An 18,814-nucleotide genomic window follows, 5' to 3' on the forward strand; every position below is an offset into this window, starting at 1 on the left:
GCTGCAGGCTATTCCACCTCCATCACTTCAAGTGCAGTGTTACTTTCCACACTAAAGATATTTAATAAAATTTACTTTCAATTATTATCAGTTCACTGAGCAATTATTTGATATTCATTCACTTGGTAAATTCTCGACTCGATCAATCATCTTGCCTGAGGTAATGTCTGCTTCAATTTGACACGTCCCCATAATGATGTCGTTCTGCTTCGATGTTTGTACATTAGATGTAATTATGTGTACTTATATCCTGTCACTGGACACCTTCACTAATCGCCGAAGAAATCACGCAAATCTGATGATGGTGGGAGTTGTAGGGCTATGAGACAGCTTGGGAGACTGCAGTGATACACACTGACTAAGCGTGAATACAGAAGAGTATCCATATATCTCTGGTAGATGTCAAACATAAGCTGGAGGATACAGGAATCGTTAAAGACATCACTGTCCATATTAATCCAAAATGATGAATTGAAAATTGATCAAGTTAATCGATGAGATGACTCCTATGTATTGTTCAGGAACAATTCTTCAATCATTTCATTATGTCCTTGAACAATAGCTAATTTATTTATCGCATGTGACTCCAGCACCTCCTCCTGAAGATGCATGAACTGGAATGAACCACTATAAAATCCCGGCTGGATTACTCAAGCTAGGTTTCAGTGGGGCTTAGCGTCATCCACAACTGATGTTTGGCTGGGTTACTGTCTGAATACCCGTCCGTGTTATGCATAGGTGAACAAGTCCAAGCTCTACAAAAGACATGCCTGGGAAAGGATTGCCACAATAGGATAATGATAGGCTAAAACAAAACCCTGGGGATCTCCAGAGTTCTAAGATAGATTTGAAACCTAGGTTCGGAATTCCAATTTCATTGTAACTGAGCACTTCTGTTGGTTTGCCAGCAGCAACCTTGCTGACAGTCCCGCATACCTTTCCTGAAAAGTGTGCGTGTAATGATGGAATAATGTAATGTTACGGAAAGTATCTCTCCCTCATTGATGAAGAAGAGCGCTGGTGAAGCTGAAGAAAAAAAATAGCAATCAAGAACAGTATTGTTGAAACCCTCATTACATCTGGTAACATCAACGGCATTCAAGCTTCTTATTAGAAGTAATTGAGAAGTTTGGATGGAAAATATTGAAGTGTGCAATGAACAGTTTCTATTAGCTGTATTTACCCTGACAAATGTTTCCAGCCACTTTCATTATCGTTAGCAAATACGTGGTAATGGAATAAAACCTAGACTTTTCAGACAGATTTATATCTGATGAAATAACAATAAATTCTCTCTATCTAGTACATCATTAGTCCTGTTTGTACAGATATGTCAGTAATTTAAGCATATCATTAGTTGCCATGGTTATCTCAATAATAATGGATTGGCTTAGATCATTGGATATTGATTGCTGTCATTTTCAGGCTGCTCAAATGACAATCCTGTTATTGATTCTGAAAATTTCATTTAGCAGAGATGGCTAGGTGTTTTTTGCCAACGAGTTCAAGGTCATCAAAATGGAGTTGTTCTTGTTTGTAAGGTTGTTAAAAGCAGTTACCCAGGGGTAGCTCAGTCAAGTATCTACTTCTATAATGCCATGAAGACTGAGACATGTACAGTCTTAGAAAAATGATGTGTAAAATGTTCACTCATCACTCAAAAAACTGTTCAAATTAGCTGGCACTGGCTTCTCTTCTTCTATCTTTTAAAAGAGATTTTTATTACTGTAACGGAATAGCATACAAATTTACCTTGTTCATTCCCACCAACATAGCAACTTCAGGACCTGGATGGGTGATAAAGCTCTTCCAGAAACAGGAAATTGTGTTTTGTACCAGGCCAGTATAGCATATTGAACATGGACTTAGCTATTTATCGCTGAAGGCGTAGATTGTCGGGTGTGTAGATGTGCGTGTAAGCAAATGAAAAAAATTAACTTTTCTAATCAAATTTTGGCTTAATGGATATTGGCCGTGCTTTTGTTTTTGCCTCGTTGGCACTTACACATGACCAGGGCAAAAGAAGACGTCATAATGACACACTCCTCACTGGTAATCAAATTACTAAGTACATGTATATACACTCTCCCTTCGATCAATCGCATAAAAAAGGAGAAGTGTTGAAATCGTTTTCGAATTCTGATTCAGAGCTTGAGGTCGTTGCATAAATGTGTGAAGTACTCAATGCAAAACTTTACCCGTATCCGACATAAAAAGAAGCAGCGAGCAGTATTTGAATAGTATTATCTTCATGTCAAAGATCCATTAACGCCAATTGTATTTTCCCTCCGTTCCAACTCGAAGTGAGACCTCAAGAACAAATCAATGTTAAATTCTGTCTGTGCAGATAGATATACAGTGAGAAGTCCGTGCTTACTGCACAAAGAAGCATCGATCTTGCCAAGATAAACAACAGGGAAGCCATAAACTATGCAAGGCATTAGCCATTTCGTCATTTATTCTACCGCCATGTGAGTGCATTGAACCAGTTTTCTCCGTTCGTAGAATACAAAAATGATTATGTCCGGTCAGAAGTGCCGGAGCGGATTGGGGTTGACTGGTGGTTCGCATGTAAATGTCTCTCAAAAAGGGGAATAGAAACATTGGTATGAAAAAGACAGGGTTTTAATGTTTTTGCAAGGTACCAATAATGCAGCAAAGCAGCTGTCAAGAACAATCTTGAAATTCAACGGGAGTTAAAGGATTTTGAGTCTGGTTTATCACTACTAGGCCGTTAATTGAATTCCCAGATGGCGACTCGGATGTTTTTCCACAAGTTATCTCTTTGGTCAAACTGTTTGCATTTATTCACATACAGTCCACTAGATTGCCTTAGGGAACAACTGAAAAAAGACACCGAATGACTTGCATCATGGTAATAAAGCAAAGTTGTGTGGTCAATATGCCGCAGAGTTTCTTGACCAATATGTAAATCGACTTCAGTGGCTGGATTGATGATATGGAAATGAAACACCAAATCCTCTGGCGGATATGTAAACAAATCTTCCAATAAAGCTGCTTTTCTGACCTCATGTAAAGGATGCCAAGTTTCTTGGCCATGCAAGGGGAGGTACTGGAGGCTAACTTTGACTGCCACAGGTGGGTGAATTGGGCAATTGACGGGAACAGTACCCGATGGTAATACCCAAGCTGAATTTCTTGAACTATATGCAAACGAAGCTGAGCTTTCTGACCTTGACAAATATATAAGTAAGGTTTAAATATACCTCCTGGCCTCTATTAAACGGAAACTTCCTGACCCATTTTTGAAATGAAGCTGCATTATTTGACCAATAAATATGAATTTCTCCTCTTAATATCGGTCAGCGGACTCTTCATCAGAATCGTACAAGTGTTTTCAATATCTCTCCTCCTTTTAAGTAGTGGACATGGCTCATGGTTTCCTGTCGATTGCTCCTCTTGTGTCCCGAGTGGATATCTGCCTCATTCCATGCCGTCATAATCCAATGTCGATGGGGAAATGCCAGTGCAATCGTTAGGAATAGGAAATTCTTGTAGCTTGGAGGAGGGGTAATTGACCGAAATATGAGTCTTTTCTTCTGCTATAAGCAGTTGAGGAATGAAGAGAAAGAGGTGCAATAACCAGCACTGAATACTGGCAAGAATTGATGTCTTTCCTCCTCGGGGACCAGAACGTAGCAACGCCATTTGCTATCTTCAAGCTTATTTTAACAGCAATGTCCTTTGTGGGTTTGTGCTTACCACGAGCTGTGTAAAACGAAAAGTATTGTTAAAAAAAGAAAGTGCTTTCTTTTTCCATGTTTGCAACTACAAACCTTGGTAATCTGACCGGGCTGTTTCATATAGTGTGGGATGGATGGATGGACAACTTCGGAATTAATGATTACCAATCTTGGTTTACCATTCCCTAAAGGTTTCTTGCTATTCTCATCGTGGCTGATAATTGATCAGCACACATACAGTTGGTAATGGAATTGGCCAAAGTGTGGCCGACTCTCCTCATATCGAATTGCCAAACCTATTGGAACTAATGATTACCTATCTTGGGTTACCATTCCCTATTTGAGATGTGTCCGTGACTTGCTTCAGTTCCTTATATCACTGATCAGTCTATCTTTCTCAGTCATCTCGTGAGTTGATGTGATACATTAATAATGACTTTTAAGACTCAAATGATACCTAGAATAAACGAAGGCTTTATTAACTGATTTGATGCAATAAATAAACACACCTTTAATCTATTTATTCACCTGTCATCTTTCTACTTCCAGATCCTTGTGAAAATGTTTGGTGTCATCAAGGACGTGTCTGTCAAGTAACATCCAAAAACCGTGGAGTTTGTGTCTGCGGACCTCCAGACCTCTGCAATGGCCATCGCAAACAGGTGTGCGGAGATGATGGTATTATGTACTCAAGTCACTGTGAGCTACATCGCATGGCATGCATCAAGGATAAACATATTGGAGTGGACCATACCAATAATATGTGCAATCCAAAGTTATTACTTAAAGGTAAGGTGCATCTCTCTATATACGCCTCAATGTAGTTAAAGTAACTTGAAGTACGTAATTGTAGACTTAGAAAGAAGAAACAGGTAGAATTTATATTCAAGACTATTATTTGAGATCTAATTTGTTGGGAGCAGAGTATAACCTGATATAGTAATTGTGTCTTGGCGGTATTACTGTTCTGCTGTAACCACCACTTCTTGCTTCCTGAGGTAACTGCAGACCAGAGTACAAAAGAATGAATTCCACTTGATCCTATTGAGAACAGGTGCAAAATGAACATTGTGAAATGAATTTCCATTTCAACTTGAAGAACCAAAAGAATGCTTCGATCTTTCTAAAGGTATCTTGGGATTAATAAAGGTCGGCTAATTAAGGTTGGCGTTTCACCTTTAGGCAGATTGCTGGAGGGAAAGTAATGAACTTCCGATCAATTGCGATAAGGTTCTCTAGACTTAACTTTGCTGGACTCATCTTGGTCTAGAATCAGTTACAAACGGCTCAGATGATTGATACTATTGCTTGCTACAGCACCAACATGACTGAGGTAATTTTCTCTTGTAAATTGGATTATTATTTAGGTCATCATATGAGTCTCAGGCTCAAAGTGGCTTTGTTCATCGTCCAAACCTCTCATCTCTATCAATCCTTGATCTTAGCCAACATTTTGGAGTCACTGTCATATATAACACTAGAAGGAAGCTTTTCCGACTTCTTAAAAGTTTCTCCAACTCTTTCCTGATTTATCCGACAAAAATGTCAAAAAAGTAAAAAATACCTGATTCTATTATAGGTTTTTCCTAAACAATGTATATACATATACTGTGATTCCACACCCTATAATTTATAAATTGACATGGTATTTTACACCAAAAAGCTCTTAAGTTGACAGGTATATGAAATCAGACCGACAGTGTGTAGTACCGATATCACTCCAGCCTTAGCTTTATGAAGTCCTTGTGCATATCATATTGAAAGTGTATGCACAATGCACTCGCATGCTGGTCAGCTTGGTGTGAAATGATGCTGAGACTAGATCTAGTCTGTCTTCAATACCCCTGTCACAACATGGAAACTTTATTGGAATTCTGTCCAATAGACGCAGCTGTTGGTGATTAGTGGTAGAAACATTTGAATGCTTCCAGCATTTCCTTTAGAAGATGCCTTGGTTACCTTGGTATTCCGTTATTTATTTGATAGTACATGGAAAAGTTCAGTGAGTGGTTTGGTAAATAAGAAATGTTGATATTTGTGGAAAATTGATATGGTATGCCTTCAGAGATATCATGACTAATGAGGACAGCTTAAAACCAGCGTGAAAGTTTTTAGCAAATGGCTTGAACTTTCTATGTATTACTACACTTCATATATATCATTTGCCTATCTGTCTTGTCAGTCCGCAAAATAATCAAGAGTTGGTCATCTCGGAACTAAGTGATGCTTTTAAACAAACATTCTGTTTTCGTGGGTCATAATTTGGTTACAAATAAAGATGTACTTCACATTCTTATTCTACTGCTTAAGGATGCTTTTGATCCACTGCCTGTAGAAGGTTTTCACTATCGCTCCCATATGGGCAAAATTGCTGCATTCTGCCTCCAATCATCAGTATAACCCAAGCTCTCTAATACTTATAACATGCTTTAAAAAAAGTCCGCCCCTGGATGCTTCGGGTAATTTTTATAAATCATCTCACATGAAATCCCATTTGACATACATTTAAGCTTGATGGCATTACTTCTAAGTTGGTTATACTGGAGTAATCTGATAAATCACTCCTGTATAATTATATTTCATTGAAATTAATGACAATGGTGCATGTCAAAAGTCATTAAAGATGACTCGGCTATACAAGAACGTTCTGCAGTATAGAACCAATACTGTCGAAGATGGAACTGAATTTCATTTAGTTTTTTTATGAACATTGATTATTTGACATGTCACCACAAGATGGCAGGTTTAAGAAGTGTTAGTCGATCACTCTTGAGTTGAACATGGCCTCACATGTATGATCAGCAACCAGGTTATTGGTATGTCAGGCACACAGCATTGGGGTGTATTGTATTTCAAAGAAGATCGACAAAGTGAGTCTTTTCCGACCCTATGAGCAGAATGCTAACATGATATTTAAAGACTCTCCAGGGATGGAGACTTTGGTATTTTGATACAACTCGGAAAGTTAGTGAAGTTCGGGTTCCGGGGGTTCTTCAAGATAATGATGATAATGATGATGATATTGATAAAAATAAGCATAATGGTAATATTAAATAACAACAAAATGAAGAGAAAAAAAGAAAAATGTGGTGGTGTCGAGGTGAGGTAAGGTTATGTTGATAATGTAAATGGAATCAGAACAAAATTGCGTCGGTTTTCAATATATCACTGGAAAAAAATCCCCGGCCTTATGTGTGTTGCAAAAGTACAAATATTGTGATATTACTATACATATTGCTCTTTGAGCCGTTAACTGCGAATATGACCAGTGGAAACTTGACCGTGCTCCGTACATCACGCAATAAGTATCTACACCTACGGCAAAATGTTGTGTGCATCCAGTGGCCTGGAAATACCTTTGATCTCAATGTCGTACTCTCAGTAAGCTTTTGGAGTTCAAAGCATTCTCAACACACTATGTTTGCACCTCATTACCTTCTGTCTGATTGATGTGCGAAAAATCTCATTGCAGTCCGTATAAAATTTACCATCTGATGTTAAGCAGACAATATTTTGGCATTTAAGGTGTAAAAAGGTCAATGGTTTTTACTGATCGGGAGTCTTGGTAAAAGTTCTGTCCTCATACTCTACAAATCAGCAGTCTGTGAAGGATACTGTAGCTAAAGAGAATTTGAGCGACATGTCTTTGAAGTTTTCCTTTGGCTCATTTCAGAGATGTGTACTAAACCACAATTTTATTTCACAAATTTTAAGAAGAATCTGAATGTGCCGACATCATGCCTTCCACATACGACTTTCTATAGACTTTGATGTGGGTGAGCCATTAGGGAACGAAAAGGTGCTATTTCAGACATCTTATTTCGCACTGCCAACAAAATCATATCTTCCAAAAATGCTGTTGATACGTTTCTGCGTAGCTTCAAAGGATTAAAGTCCTTGGTTTCTTCCTGAGGTAAGATGATATAGAAATCCTGTCAGCAGTGTTGCTTATAGAAAACATCTAATGGGCGGAATGGCTAAACCAAGAGGAGTGGTTCTGCACTCAACATTCAGCTTGGTGTTTTAATCTGAAGGTTAGGTTTGAGCTCGGTTTGTTCATCAGTAAGCTGCTTTATCGATCGTATCTTTTAAATAGCTCTCGTGACAGATTGAATTATATTTCTGCTTATATTTTAACTCTTTGGAGCTGAATTTGGAATTATGTCTTGGCATTTTTAAACTTTACTTATGCGTGTAGATGAACTAAAATAAAATGGCTCCTGTGCTGAGCAGATTTCAAGATTTGCATAACTTTGATGTCCAAAGACATTAAATCAGAACTACCTAATCCTTTATTTTACTGCCCAGGTTAATTCATTGATGTCTTCTTTGTACCACGACTGCCTTTCATTCATCCGATAATATATATATGAAGACATTCCATCACCGTATCTATTGGCCGCACATGTTTATGGTGTGGCCACGAGGTGTGAGCTGATATAATGTCAGGCATTTCCTCTGAGATTTCGCTAGTCTTCATCAGCATACTAGGGAAAATGATACATTGTCTCCGGTCATGATGTATCAGTATCTCAGACGGTTAGGGGGCTCATTGGATGGGGTTGGGGTTTGGTTCATTGATGTCAAATGAAGTGTGTCAGACATGTATGTCGGGGGCAACCTCTGGAATATCATTTGAGCAGGAACGCATGACTTCTAAGCCATTCCGGTCTGAGCAATGGGCTTTTCTTGACAGCAGGAAAGAAACTAAAGTTGCTTGTTGCATAGTCATGAATTCTGGCTACTCCTGTCATAACGGAATACCAACACCATCATGTAAATTTTTGATGGAACTTCGGATGCCTTCAGGCATTACTCATCAACCATGCCACTGATTACAAAAAATAGTGAATTTTTTGTAATATTTCTTTCTTCACGAAAGCGCAATTATTCTGTATAACTTCTGGGCATACTTAGCTGTTGTTTCTTTGTTTTCCATTTCTTATTAAATATTGTACCGTCAGCAACAACTATTGCTAGAGGAAAGGTTTTTATTTCTCGGAAAAATAAAATTGATATTGAAAATAAATTGAGCTATTTTTCTGTCGATGGGGGATTTAATTTTTCCTCAGGTAAGTTAGATATTTATATATGTGACATTGATGATATACTTGTAGGGCATCATATTTGTAACTTTCTATACTACACAATTGTGACAGTTTCATTGCAAATCTTCTTCTTGTTCTTTCTCTAAGACTATTCTACAGACCAGTCATATCTCTTATAAGCCTGGCACTCTGGATTTTGAGCTTGTGTGTTGAACTGGCACCTTCCATATTCATCCCACCATCCTCAGTTTTTAAGTCTGCAGTGGCCTGTCCTTTGATGAAACAATCCTCTTCTCTGTCCATGTCAAGCAGGGTGTTTTCTCCTGAGGATGTCTCTTCTCTGTCAGTATAAAACAAATGACTTAGCCAGATGGCTTCACCACCCCTTGCACGATTCTTAATTTTTTGTTTTTTTATTGTATTCACACACATGTTTAAAGACATCTCATACATTTTATTGTCACTCCTCAGAGCAAACAAAACAAATAACCAAAGTTGGACGATTTCAAAATCGTGATATTTGTGTCTTAGCAGAACAAACATTCGTTACAAGTATATTTACTTTATGAAAACATTGGATATTTCAAAATGCGATTTTACATGATACATGATATGAGTGTGTCTTGCAATGACATTTCCTTTTAAAGGCTGGTTTGAGGCATGTGACCTTTATAGATAACCAATAATTTAATCAATATGAAACCTTAACACTGTTCTACGAAATGAAATCTTTCAGCGATATTGAGAAGAGTTTCTGAATGGGTGAGGACTTAATGTGAAGAAAACTCAAGGAATATTCTACCTCACCTGAAAAAACAAACCTTTTCTACATTTCCTACATGAATCATTTCATCTTTCTTTTTTTCAATCTCAGAATTCAACAACTCGGTGCGTTTATGTCTATATGTCTATAATCTGACCTTTATAAAAGCTTTATCGGAGAAAGAAATTGGTTTATTAAAATATATGACACTTCTTGTCAGAACTGATGGCCTCTTGTCAAATCTCATCTTGGCTTTGGATGACAGCTCTTTGAGATATTTAGATATGAACATGTTATTTCAATCATATACGAGCAGTGTTTGTGATAGTTTGATCTCCTGAACAAATAAAGGATGGTCGCACTTGCACTCATCCACAGTCAGCATTCTCAGCACTGCCAGAACCATTATTGTAATTACAAGCATGACCATGGTTTCTGGCATGAGTGCCAGAAACTGTCATCATGAATATGGATGGATCTTTGATCAAAGTGTTGTGCATTAACGCACAAGCTATCACATTCAACATGTTGTTGACCTTGATAATCCTGTATCAAATGACAGATTTTACGCTTACAATTCTCCAATGATACTTAAAAAAGCTTTCTTGTTTGCTAGAGCATAAGCCCTTATAAGTTATGCTTTCAACATTGCCTATGTCATTCTCGCATTGAGTTTCAGACACAAAATTGCATCACCTGGTATTTGATGATGCAAGAATTTCTTGTATTGTATTGTCTAACTTTACTTTGAAACTGGTATAAGCATCCATTCTGCAGTGAATATAAACAAGACTGAGCCAATGGTCTTAAATTACATTTTAATGGTAATCCCGACTGAAGTTTGTAACTGTGAGCTTTGTAAGAATTTCTATTTCTTCCATGTTTGCCATGACAACAGACGAGAGCATATGTTCAAGCAGAAGATGGAGACGGTATTTTCTGATGGAGGAGTTTCAAATGTCTCCCAATTCCATTGATTAGTATGAGGAGAGTAGCCATGCTCGATTTTATGGTAAAATAGTGCATTTTGTGGACTATACAATAAAAGTTTATACAGTATGCATGATTTAGTTTACAAATAACAAACTTTAAAACCCGTTACTTGAAGTGGTAGTAAGTCTCATGGAGTGTAGGTTGTCCAAACTGTGTAAAAGTTTTCACCACCTTGGAAGTTGATGAACACCAACTAGCTCGTACTTAAATTGCATTCCTATTTTCGGCAGAGGATGCTTGAAATGACAATATAATTCCTGCAGCATGTGGTTCCATTATCTCCACCATTTTACTGCATAACCAAATTTGATCAGATTGCAGGAATTGGATTGCAAACACCATAAGAGTCCCTCGAAAGCGTCACTAATGATATAAAAAGTTGAGATGTCATACTGATGAATTACTGGATTTAGAATTGGGGATTTATCTTGTGGAGTGGTTTGAATTGCGTTTAAGCCAAAAGGCGCCAAGATCTGCAGCCTAGCAAATCTTGATAACACCATTTGCTATTAGATAAAGTGGGATGTCTGCCTGGTTTGGTCAAAATATTGCTTATACATATTGCGGAAAAAAACTGCTTGGTAGTTGGTAGTTGACCCTTTATCTGGCATTTGTAATAGTTAAAGATTCCCAAGAACCAAGCATGGATAATTATCTAATCTATACTTGCCAGTCCTGATATGTGGTTTTATGGAGGTAACGCAATGTTAACAGAATGTATTTGATGAGATTTTGCAAAATGCCAAATTGCCCCCATCACTTATGCTTTCTGTAATCAGAGTAAACGTTTGGCTAGAAAGAAAATTCAGTGTGGCAGTTCGGCAGTTATCCAACAATCTAAATTGCATTCTTTTTTCTCCTTGGCAATTCTGAATAGAATTTGGATGAATTTTCCTTTGGGGATTAATCCCGCATATAACTCTTAGAATTTCTATTGATTGCCATTGATATACATCTATCTGCGTCTTGGAGCTATTATTTTGGTAACTTCACTTGTCAAAACTAAATCTCTCGACGAATGACCTGAGATAGATGTTGTCTTTTAAAGGCTGTAAACCTGTGTTGTATTGGCTGAAAAGGGATATTAATTTTGGGAGAGATATTTTGTTTCCTCAAATATATTTAGATAAATCTTGATTATTCTCACAAAACCAGTTTTTTGCAAGGTTAAAGAGTGCTTCTGTAGCTACTACAATAACATTGCAAATCCTAATGATATCCCACTAATTGTGAAGCACCCAAGGCAACAAGTAACCTTGGAAATCAAGTATGAATAAAAATTCAAAACAATGATATACCAGCAGCCTGAGGAGAGGTTCCCATTGGTTACCACTGCCAATGAATTTACCAGTGATGAATTGTATCTCTGTAAGGTGATGAGCGTTCACATCAGTCTCTCCAAAAAGCACTGTATTCTGTCCTCATCATATACAGGAAGTAAAATTATCCATAGAAAACAAATAGTTTGGTATTTCAACTCAACTTAAATCGTAGTTGATCTCTAAAAACTACCAAGATGTTAGTTCCCAAGAAATCAACTCCTTGGCTAATACTTTGATAAAATTTATCGACTCAACGAAAGTTTCTATCACAATAACTTGCTTCCATGACGAAATTTCGCAAGAACTTTTGCGTCCATTGAGAATGGGAAAATTCGATGCTATCGGCAAGGAAATTCCATTCAGATTTTCAATAATCTAACTCGTTGGCCATCTGTTGATGTATCCGCCAGATATAAATTTACAAATCTTTTTTTAAAGTTTGCTTGAAATCTTAATAAGTTAGATTTCCTTACCGATTTGCAGTGCTTGGTTTCCTGAAGTTTGGTCAAGCTGTTATGCATGATATTGTGGTATCAAGTTTATCACTGACAGCTAAATGGAGACTTGATTTTATTGGAACTGGAGTACCATCGCAAGAAGCTGTGTATGTTATCAAGAATGAATGAAAAATTGTCTTATTTATTCTAGATGTTATTAGTGAATATGTGACCACAGTAAAGCTTACTAGTATCGTACTCTCATAAACTTGATACTCTCATAATAAGTCCCCAATCCCAGGGTCCAAATCTGTTGGTTATGTTATTAACGGTTTTCGTACATGACGGAATAAATGCTGGTCAAGTCGAGTTCAATATGCAAGGTTCACTGTATATTAATTGTTGAAAACTGTCTATACGTCGATTCCTGTGCAAGGTAGTTCTCCACAATCAAAGTACCATGCAGAAGCGTTGGTCGGTTATTTTAGCCCATGTCATTATGGCTTGAAATGGGAGAGATTATAAGTGTTCTCATATCTACGAATTTTGTAGTAATATTGGATCTGGGTATTACAACCTATCATGGCCATACGGCCTCCAATATCCCTTGCTAATCAAACTGAATACTTTATCATGTAAACATAATAAACCCTCCTGAAAATGAGCAATAGCATCAACTACATAGAAATTCTAGATGAGTTTTTCCCCTTGAGAACGTAGGTTGCTATCATTGACATTATTGCACGAGGCAGATGTGTTATAATGTCCAACTCTTGGGGAGAAATTATCATACTGACTTGCACAAACAGAGACGATGGGGCTGTGATAGTGGGGCTGGGTTGTATACTGGTATTTGGAATGCTGAGCCTTTATATTTGGGACAGAAAACCTTTCAAACATTGTATACTAAAATTAGGGCAACAACAATTGAGATATCCTTTTTTTGTCGGTACCAACTTTCAATTCCTTTTGCGATTTTATGTTATGAAATGTACCACGACCCAAACCATTTGTCTTTTGCGCTTTTTATGCTTAGTGTAATTATCTATGTTGGCAGGAGCTGAAAAGTGTGTTTACTAAGTGCGGAGACACGTCACATCATGGTATTTCCCTGCACTCCCTCTCCCATGCAAACAGTATTCATTGTTTCTGTACAAAGGAGTCTCTTGATATATACAATGAACCACATTCACATCATATTCTAAATCTACATGTTATTTGAAAGAGCCGTCCCAACACTGCCCATCACTCTCCAGCACGATGCATCTCAGCGATCCTAACCAAGCCTTTGTCTCTCTATACAGCTGACCTTAACAGCCTATGTGAGCATTTCTGTCATCTCCCCGATGTCCAGCTTGAATCTTGTAATTGTCCCGGGAGTAAGTCACCTCTATCACTGCATTCACTTTTAGCTATCCCCCTGTGTAGCTTCCCGATCATCTGCCTTTTGATATTCAAAGTCATTACAAACATTAGCAAAGTAGATCCAAACAGGTTCATCAGCTGGTTTTTTACATAGTCCAAAGGTTAAGTTATCAGTAAAGTTATAAGTAATGTTTTGATGAAATCTTGTAGTGTACAGATGAGAATTTCAACATTTTGGAACTTTGCTTGTGATAACACCCTTTTGACTACGAGCAAAGCAAAGTAATCACAAAGACACAAATACACAAATTGTTTCATGAAATTCTAGCTTCTTCAGAAGTTGTTTCGTTGGTTTGAAATTTCTATGAAACCCAATAAAAAAGATTCGATTGAAAAAAATATTTTGCGTGCCTAGCCGGTGTGATGATTTGCTGTGCAAAGATCAGGTCTCGCCTCCTCAAACTGTGTCGCTAAAACAATATTCTGCCCACGTTGGTTTTATAAGCTCGAACACAGCATTAACAAACACTGTCCTGCTTTGTGATATTGAAAGGTATGATGGTGAATGCAGCCTCCCACCATGCAGCTTCCCTTTAGTTTTGGTTTCTTTATCATATTGTTTCATTCATTGTGTTGTCAGTTACTTCTTCTTATTTGTCTGTTAGTATAGTCTTTACAAATTCTTGGTATAACTGCTTTGTGTTTATCTTACCATAACTACAATTACCATATACTCTTGGAAATGCTGATGTTTCTGTTTCTACCAAAAATATAAAAAAAAGAGCTAAAGAAATGATGAAAACATGACTACAGGCATGTTTGTGCATACAAGACATACATATAATGTATCTTTCCATGTTGTATTTATGTTGTTCTCCATGGTAGACAATAGTTTGTTTCAGCAAAAAATTCTCATACAGCGACTATGTGTATATGAGCGTCCCAAAAGATTTACACACAAGGACTCTAGACTCTAGACTTCAGCTTTATCAAACAGTGAACTGCAATGCTACAACGGATTACAAAATATCAATATTTATTCAACCTTGTTCAACACATTACATTTGGCATGATATGATAAGGTGAAATACAGGACAACATGATATAAAGTAAGACAAAAGAAAATATACATACAGGATGTCAACAGGACACAAATAATGTCATTTGTGGGCTACTTGGTTGCATCCAATTAAGTGTCCAGTGTCATGGGACAGAGATGTTAATGAAATTTATTCTAGGGCTACACAGTTTCCTCCTGGTGATAATTTTCCATCCATTAACCTGCCAGGTGCTACTAGGCCAGAAATCGAAGGGACGAGCAAGTCGCCTGTGGCTGTAATATTCCTCCATCCAGTCTCATCTTCATCTTTGTAACTCTATACCCGATGTCTTAGTCACACATCTCTATTTCACGATAATAACCAGTAACTCTATAACTTGTGGGAATGTCTTTCCTATATTGAAATAATATACTAAATATGGTATCAAGAATCCATTTCCCAATTTATTCCCAATCTTGACATCTGTCAGTCAACAGTGTGTTGGCAAGAAGCCTCTGGTTGAAAACATTAACCCCATGTGAAAATGACTATATAAATATGGAAGTAGATACTTGAAGGTTGTTTTACTCCTTTCAAATCAGACCGAGCCCAATGAAATTAAAAGCCTGAGGCTGCCAGAAAAAACACCCTTTTGGTAAAGCACCTTTTTTTCTAACTCATCAGACCAGAATTAGGTCACTATAATTCATCACAAAACAACCTTTTCCATGCCTGCGTCTGATACCACCTCAAGATAAAGCTTTACCTCTATGCAATTCCTGCAAAAAAAATTTCACCAGTTTTGCCGTAAACTGCATTGTTCATGAACTTGAAAAAGTCTTGAAAACAGACAATTATATTATTCTGTGAAAATAAATAGTTTAATCAATTGTGTTTTATTTGTTTTAGTTTTTGTATATTCTATGGCAAAGGTCTAGTTTTATGACAGGGGAAACAAGATAAAGGTCCAAATATAGCTAGGTGGGTTAATTGGCTTGAGTGTCGCAAAGTATAAGCCATACTTTAATTTCTTAACATGATCGCTATATTCAAAGGCTGAGATGCTCTCAGACTAAGACAATGATATCCAGAATCCCCTTCCTATGGCTTCACGTAACAGGTTCACACTGGGTAGATTGTTTGAAAAGCCTTGTTTTAATTTGTTTGCCAACATTCGACCTGGTGTTTTTAGCTGATACAGGATAAATCTGCTGTGATTAGGTAAATGAGTAACAAAACAAGCATATCTCACCTCGATCAGTTAAGTTTTGGGAAAAAGTGGTTGACAATGACCAGGCAGGCATATTAAATGGTCTGTTGATGGTTGATAGATGTCTAATTGAAAACCTTCGCTATAGATTAATGAAAGCTATGATCGGGCCATGTGTATATACTACCGTACATGTATCGATTGTGTGAAGAAGCCTTGTCAGCAGGTATTCAAGGCTGAGTAAAAATGATGGTGATCCTTATGTCCGGGTCATTCATCTCACGGGATTATGGTTTTATTTGATCTCTTAATATTTAGAAATGGCCACACCCAAAGCCGAAAGCTCGCCACACCCAAAGCTTAAGATGTCAAATCATCCTAAAGATTGAAGATTCCGGGGTTTGCGTAGATCCTAGACATGGATTGATTAAAAGGAACAGAAGTTAAAAAACATAAGGGTCACGTAACGAAAACCGGGGAAAGCTGGGAATGAACCAGGGCGTTATTGACATGCTAACTTACTGGTTCCCTATCAGCTACACAATTCCCAATTCTAATATTGGGAATTAACAAGGTTATCACAAACAACTCCCTTTAGATTTTGGTAGTTTAGGAACGTATTTACCGAAGCTAGTGCCTGTGAGAGCAACTAAGGAAATCCATGTAAAATCAGCACGCTTTAAAATTGTAGCGTTAACGTGAATTCCTGCAGCATTTGTATAATGATATCAGTTCGTTGACATTAAGCTGTAATGGTTCCTGCCTCAAAATATTTTCAGTTGAATGAAAAGACTGAACAAATGTTTAGACAACTTGTTATGAAAATTTATTTCCATATTCATGTGTTTTTACTCAATTAGCTATACAGCAATCAAGTGTATTCATGATAAGTGGAACCAAATGAATAATACATTTGCCTCACTGTATAGGTATTTGTCAGTCATTCCTTGTTTGCTGTATTCGATGTTGAAATACGTACTTGAATAAAGGTTAAATGCGTTTAAAATCTCACAATCGTCAAAAGTCTAATGATTGATTTTCCCTGTTCTACTCAGTTTTGCAGACTTTGACATGATGATGGCGCACGCTAAGAAAAGGGAGTCTCTTTTAGTGCAGTTTTTTGTCATGATGGATTGGAAGTGATCTCGGACTGAAGTCAACTAGAGTCGTTCCTAATCATGATTAATTGCATTTCAATGTTGTATGTCATGTTGGGCCGAATTGGTGTCAGTTTACTCGAGTTTATCAAAAAATTACTGACATCTGTCTATCGATGAATGGTTCCGGTAAAGTAGTGACTGTCTGGTGGGATTACCCGTTATATGTTGCAAAGTGTTCTTTGAGAGAGAGAGAGTGATATTTAAAAAATCTTCCCCAACTTGATAATATCAGCCAAAATGCCTTACATTTTGCTTAAAAGTGATTGTATCAGTGACAGTTGACACGCATTCTTTAATCTCTGGGATAAAGTTTTATTTATTGTGATATCAACTGACTTAGGCTGATTTCCCTGCTTTCCTTTATAACATTTTGATTCAGCATCGAGAGGCTCGTTCTATCCAAATATCGATCATGTTAAGAAGAAACTACAGTGTTCTGCTACCAGATCTGAGTGGCCATAATTGCGCAGCTTCCCGTCCCTAAAAGTCTTGTAGCATAAAAGAACAAAGTTTTTTGTAGCTGCTTGCCGAGTCTAAGCAATATATGAGGGTTCTTTTTTGAGCTGATGGCGCATCTTATGATGCTGATGATGGCATATTGCAACGTGGTGAACAATTTAGGAAGCAATCTGATGTCAGATATTTGCTACTTATCTTGCTACTCATGCTTTTATCTGCCAAAAAATGATAGTGTTGTAATGTTATCGCGATTCCATGTAGGGTATGAACCATTCATATTTAAAAAGGAGGGATTCAAAGCATATTCTGTGCATGGAATACCTGTATATTGTAGTAGGTCGTCTGAACAAACATGGAACTCTGCTACTTGCTGAGATACCTGACATGTCATCAACGGTCACCCAACGGTTTGAACAATTTAAATCAATCGTCTTCTTTATTGCTCCTGATAAAGAAAAAGTTCAACTCCTAATCCACTTATTGGAGATGCCACCATTTAAGCAGCACTTATCTTCTTTTCACAGATGATAGCGAGCATGGAGTCAATGATGGCAGAAAAAGGCTCGATAAAGCGGCAAGCCAGCCGAGTGACTTTAATCTACTAATTAAGAGTTGTAGCATGAAAATTTGATTTACCCAGTTGCGTGACGTACACTGAGAAGAAGCTGATGTGGTTTTTGTAATCAGATGCACTTTTCTGGCTCAAGATGACCAAAGACTGATGTAGCGATTCGCCCACCTACTCAGCTTAAATAGCGTGAATATTAGTCTCCTTTCAGTAACACGATACAGTTGTAATATTCAATCCCGATGGCAGCAGCAGGTTTTTTATGGACTTCAGCAAAATAAGTTTCTTTTACACAATTTGGCAGACATCACAACTAAAGGATGCATGCACAGACGAAGGTTACAGCATTTTTAATTAAATGAAACCATTATTATTTCAGCGACTTAGAAGATTTAGTATGGATGAATTCTGACTGTAAACAATCTTGTGACTTTTATCTCCAATGCAAAATTCTCGAAAGACATTCTGTCAGTGCCATGCCACACAATGTAATATCATCCCATTGCAAAAGGCGTTATCATAAATCAATCAGTATGCTGGGCAAGTATTCCCATACCATGGCAGCCTATTGATTTCTAGCATGGAACAGCAAGCAGCCTGGCTTCTGAAGTATGATCCATCTCCATCTATAGGGTAATACTTAAAGGTAGTCTTCCTTATTTTGTTGATGTTTTACCTTTTGACATTACATGCCCATTGTGTACTTGTTGCACAGCTTCGCCTTATTCAAATCTTCTAGTTTTTG

General features: G+C 37.4%; 1 protein-coding gene across 3 annotated transcripts in view; it reads left to right on the forward strand.

Annotated features, from left to right (window-relative positions):
• The window catches only part of LOC135493351 (follistatin-related protein 5-like), a 50,518-nt gene that overhangs the window by 9,468 nt on the left and 22,236 nt on the right, over nt 1-18,814 (forward strand). For 2 of the 3 annotated variants that reach the window (XM_064780649.1, XM_064780658.1), the window contains exons 4-5: nt 4,254-4,493; nt 13,572-13,646. In XM_064780649.1, the coding sequence (XP_064636719.1) occupies nt 4,254-4,493; nt 13,572-13,646 (315 nt within the window). The remainder of the gene's footprint in view (nt 1-4,253; nt 4,494-13,571; nt 13,647-18,814) is intronic. The other variant, XM_064780665.1, reaches the window with a different exon arrangement.

Source organism: Lineus longissimus, chromosome 1, assembly GCF_910592395.1.
Source record: "Lineus longissimus chromosome 1, tnLinLong1.2, whole genome shotgun sequence".
NCBI lineage: Eukaryota > Metazoa > Nemertea > Pilidiophora > Heteronemertea > Lineidae > Lineus > Lineus longissimus.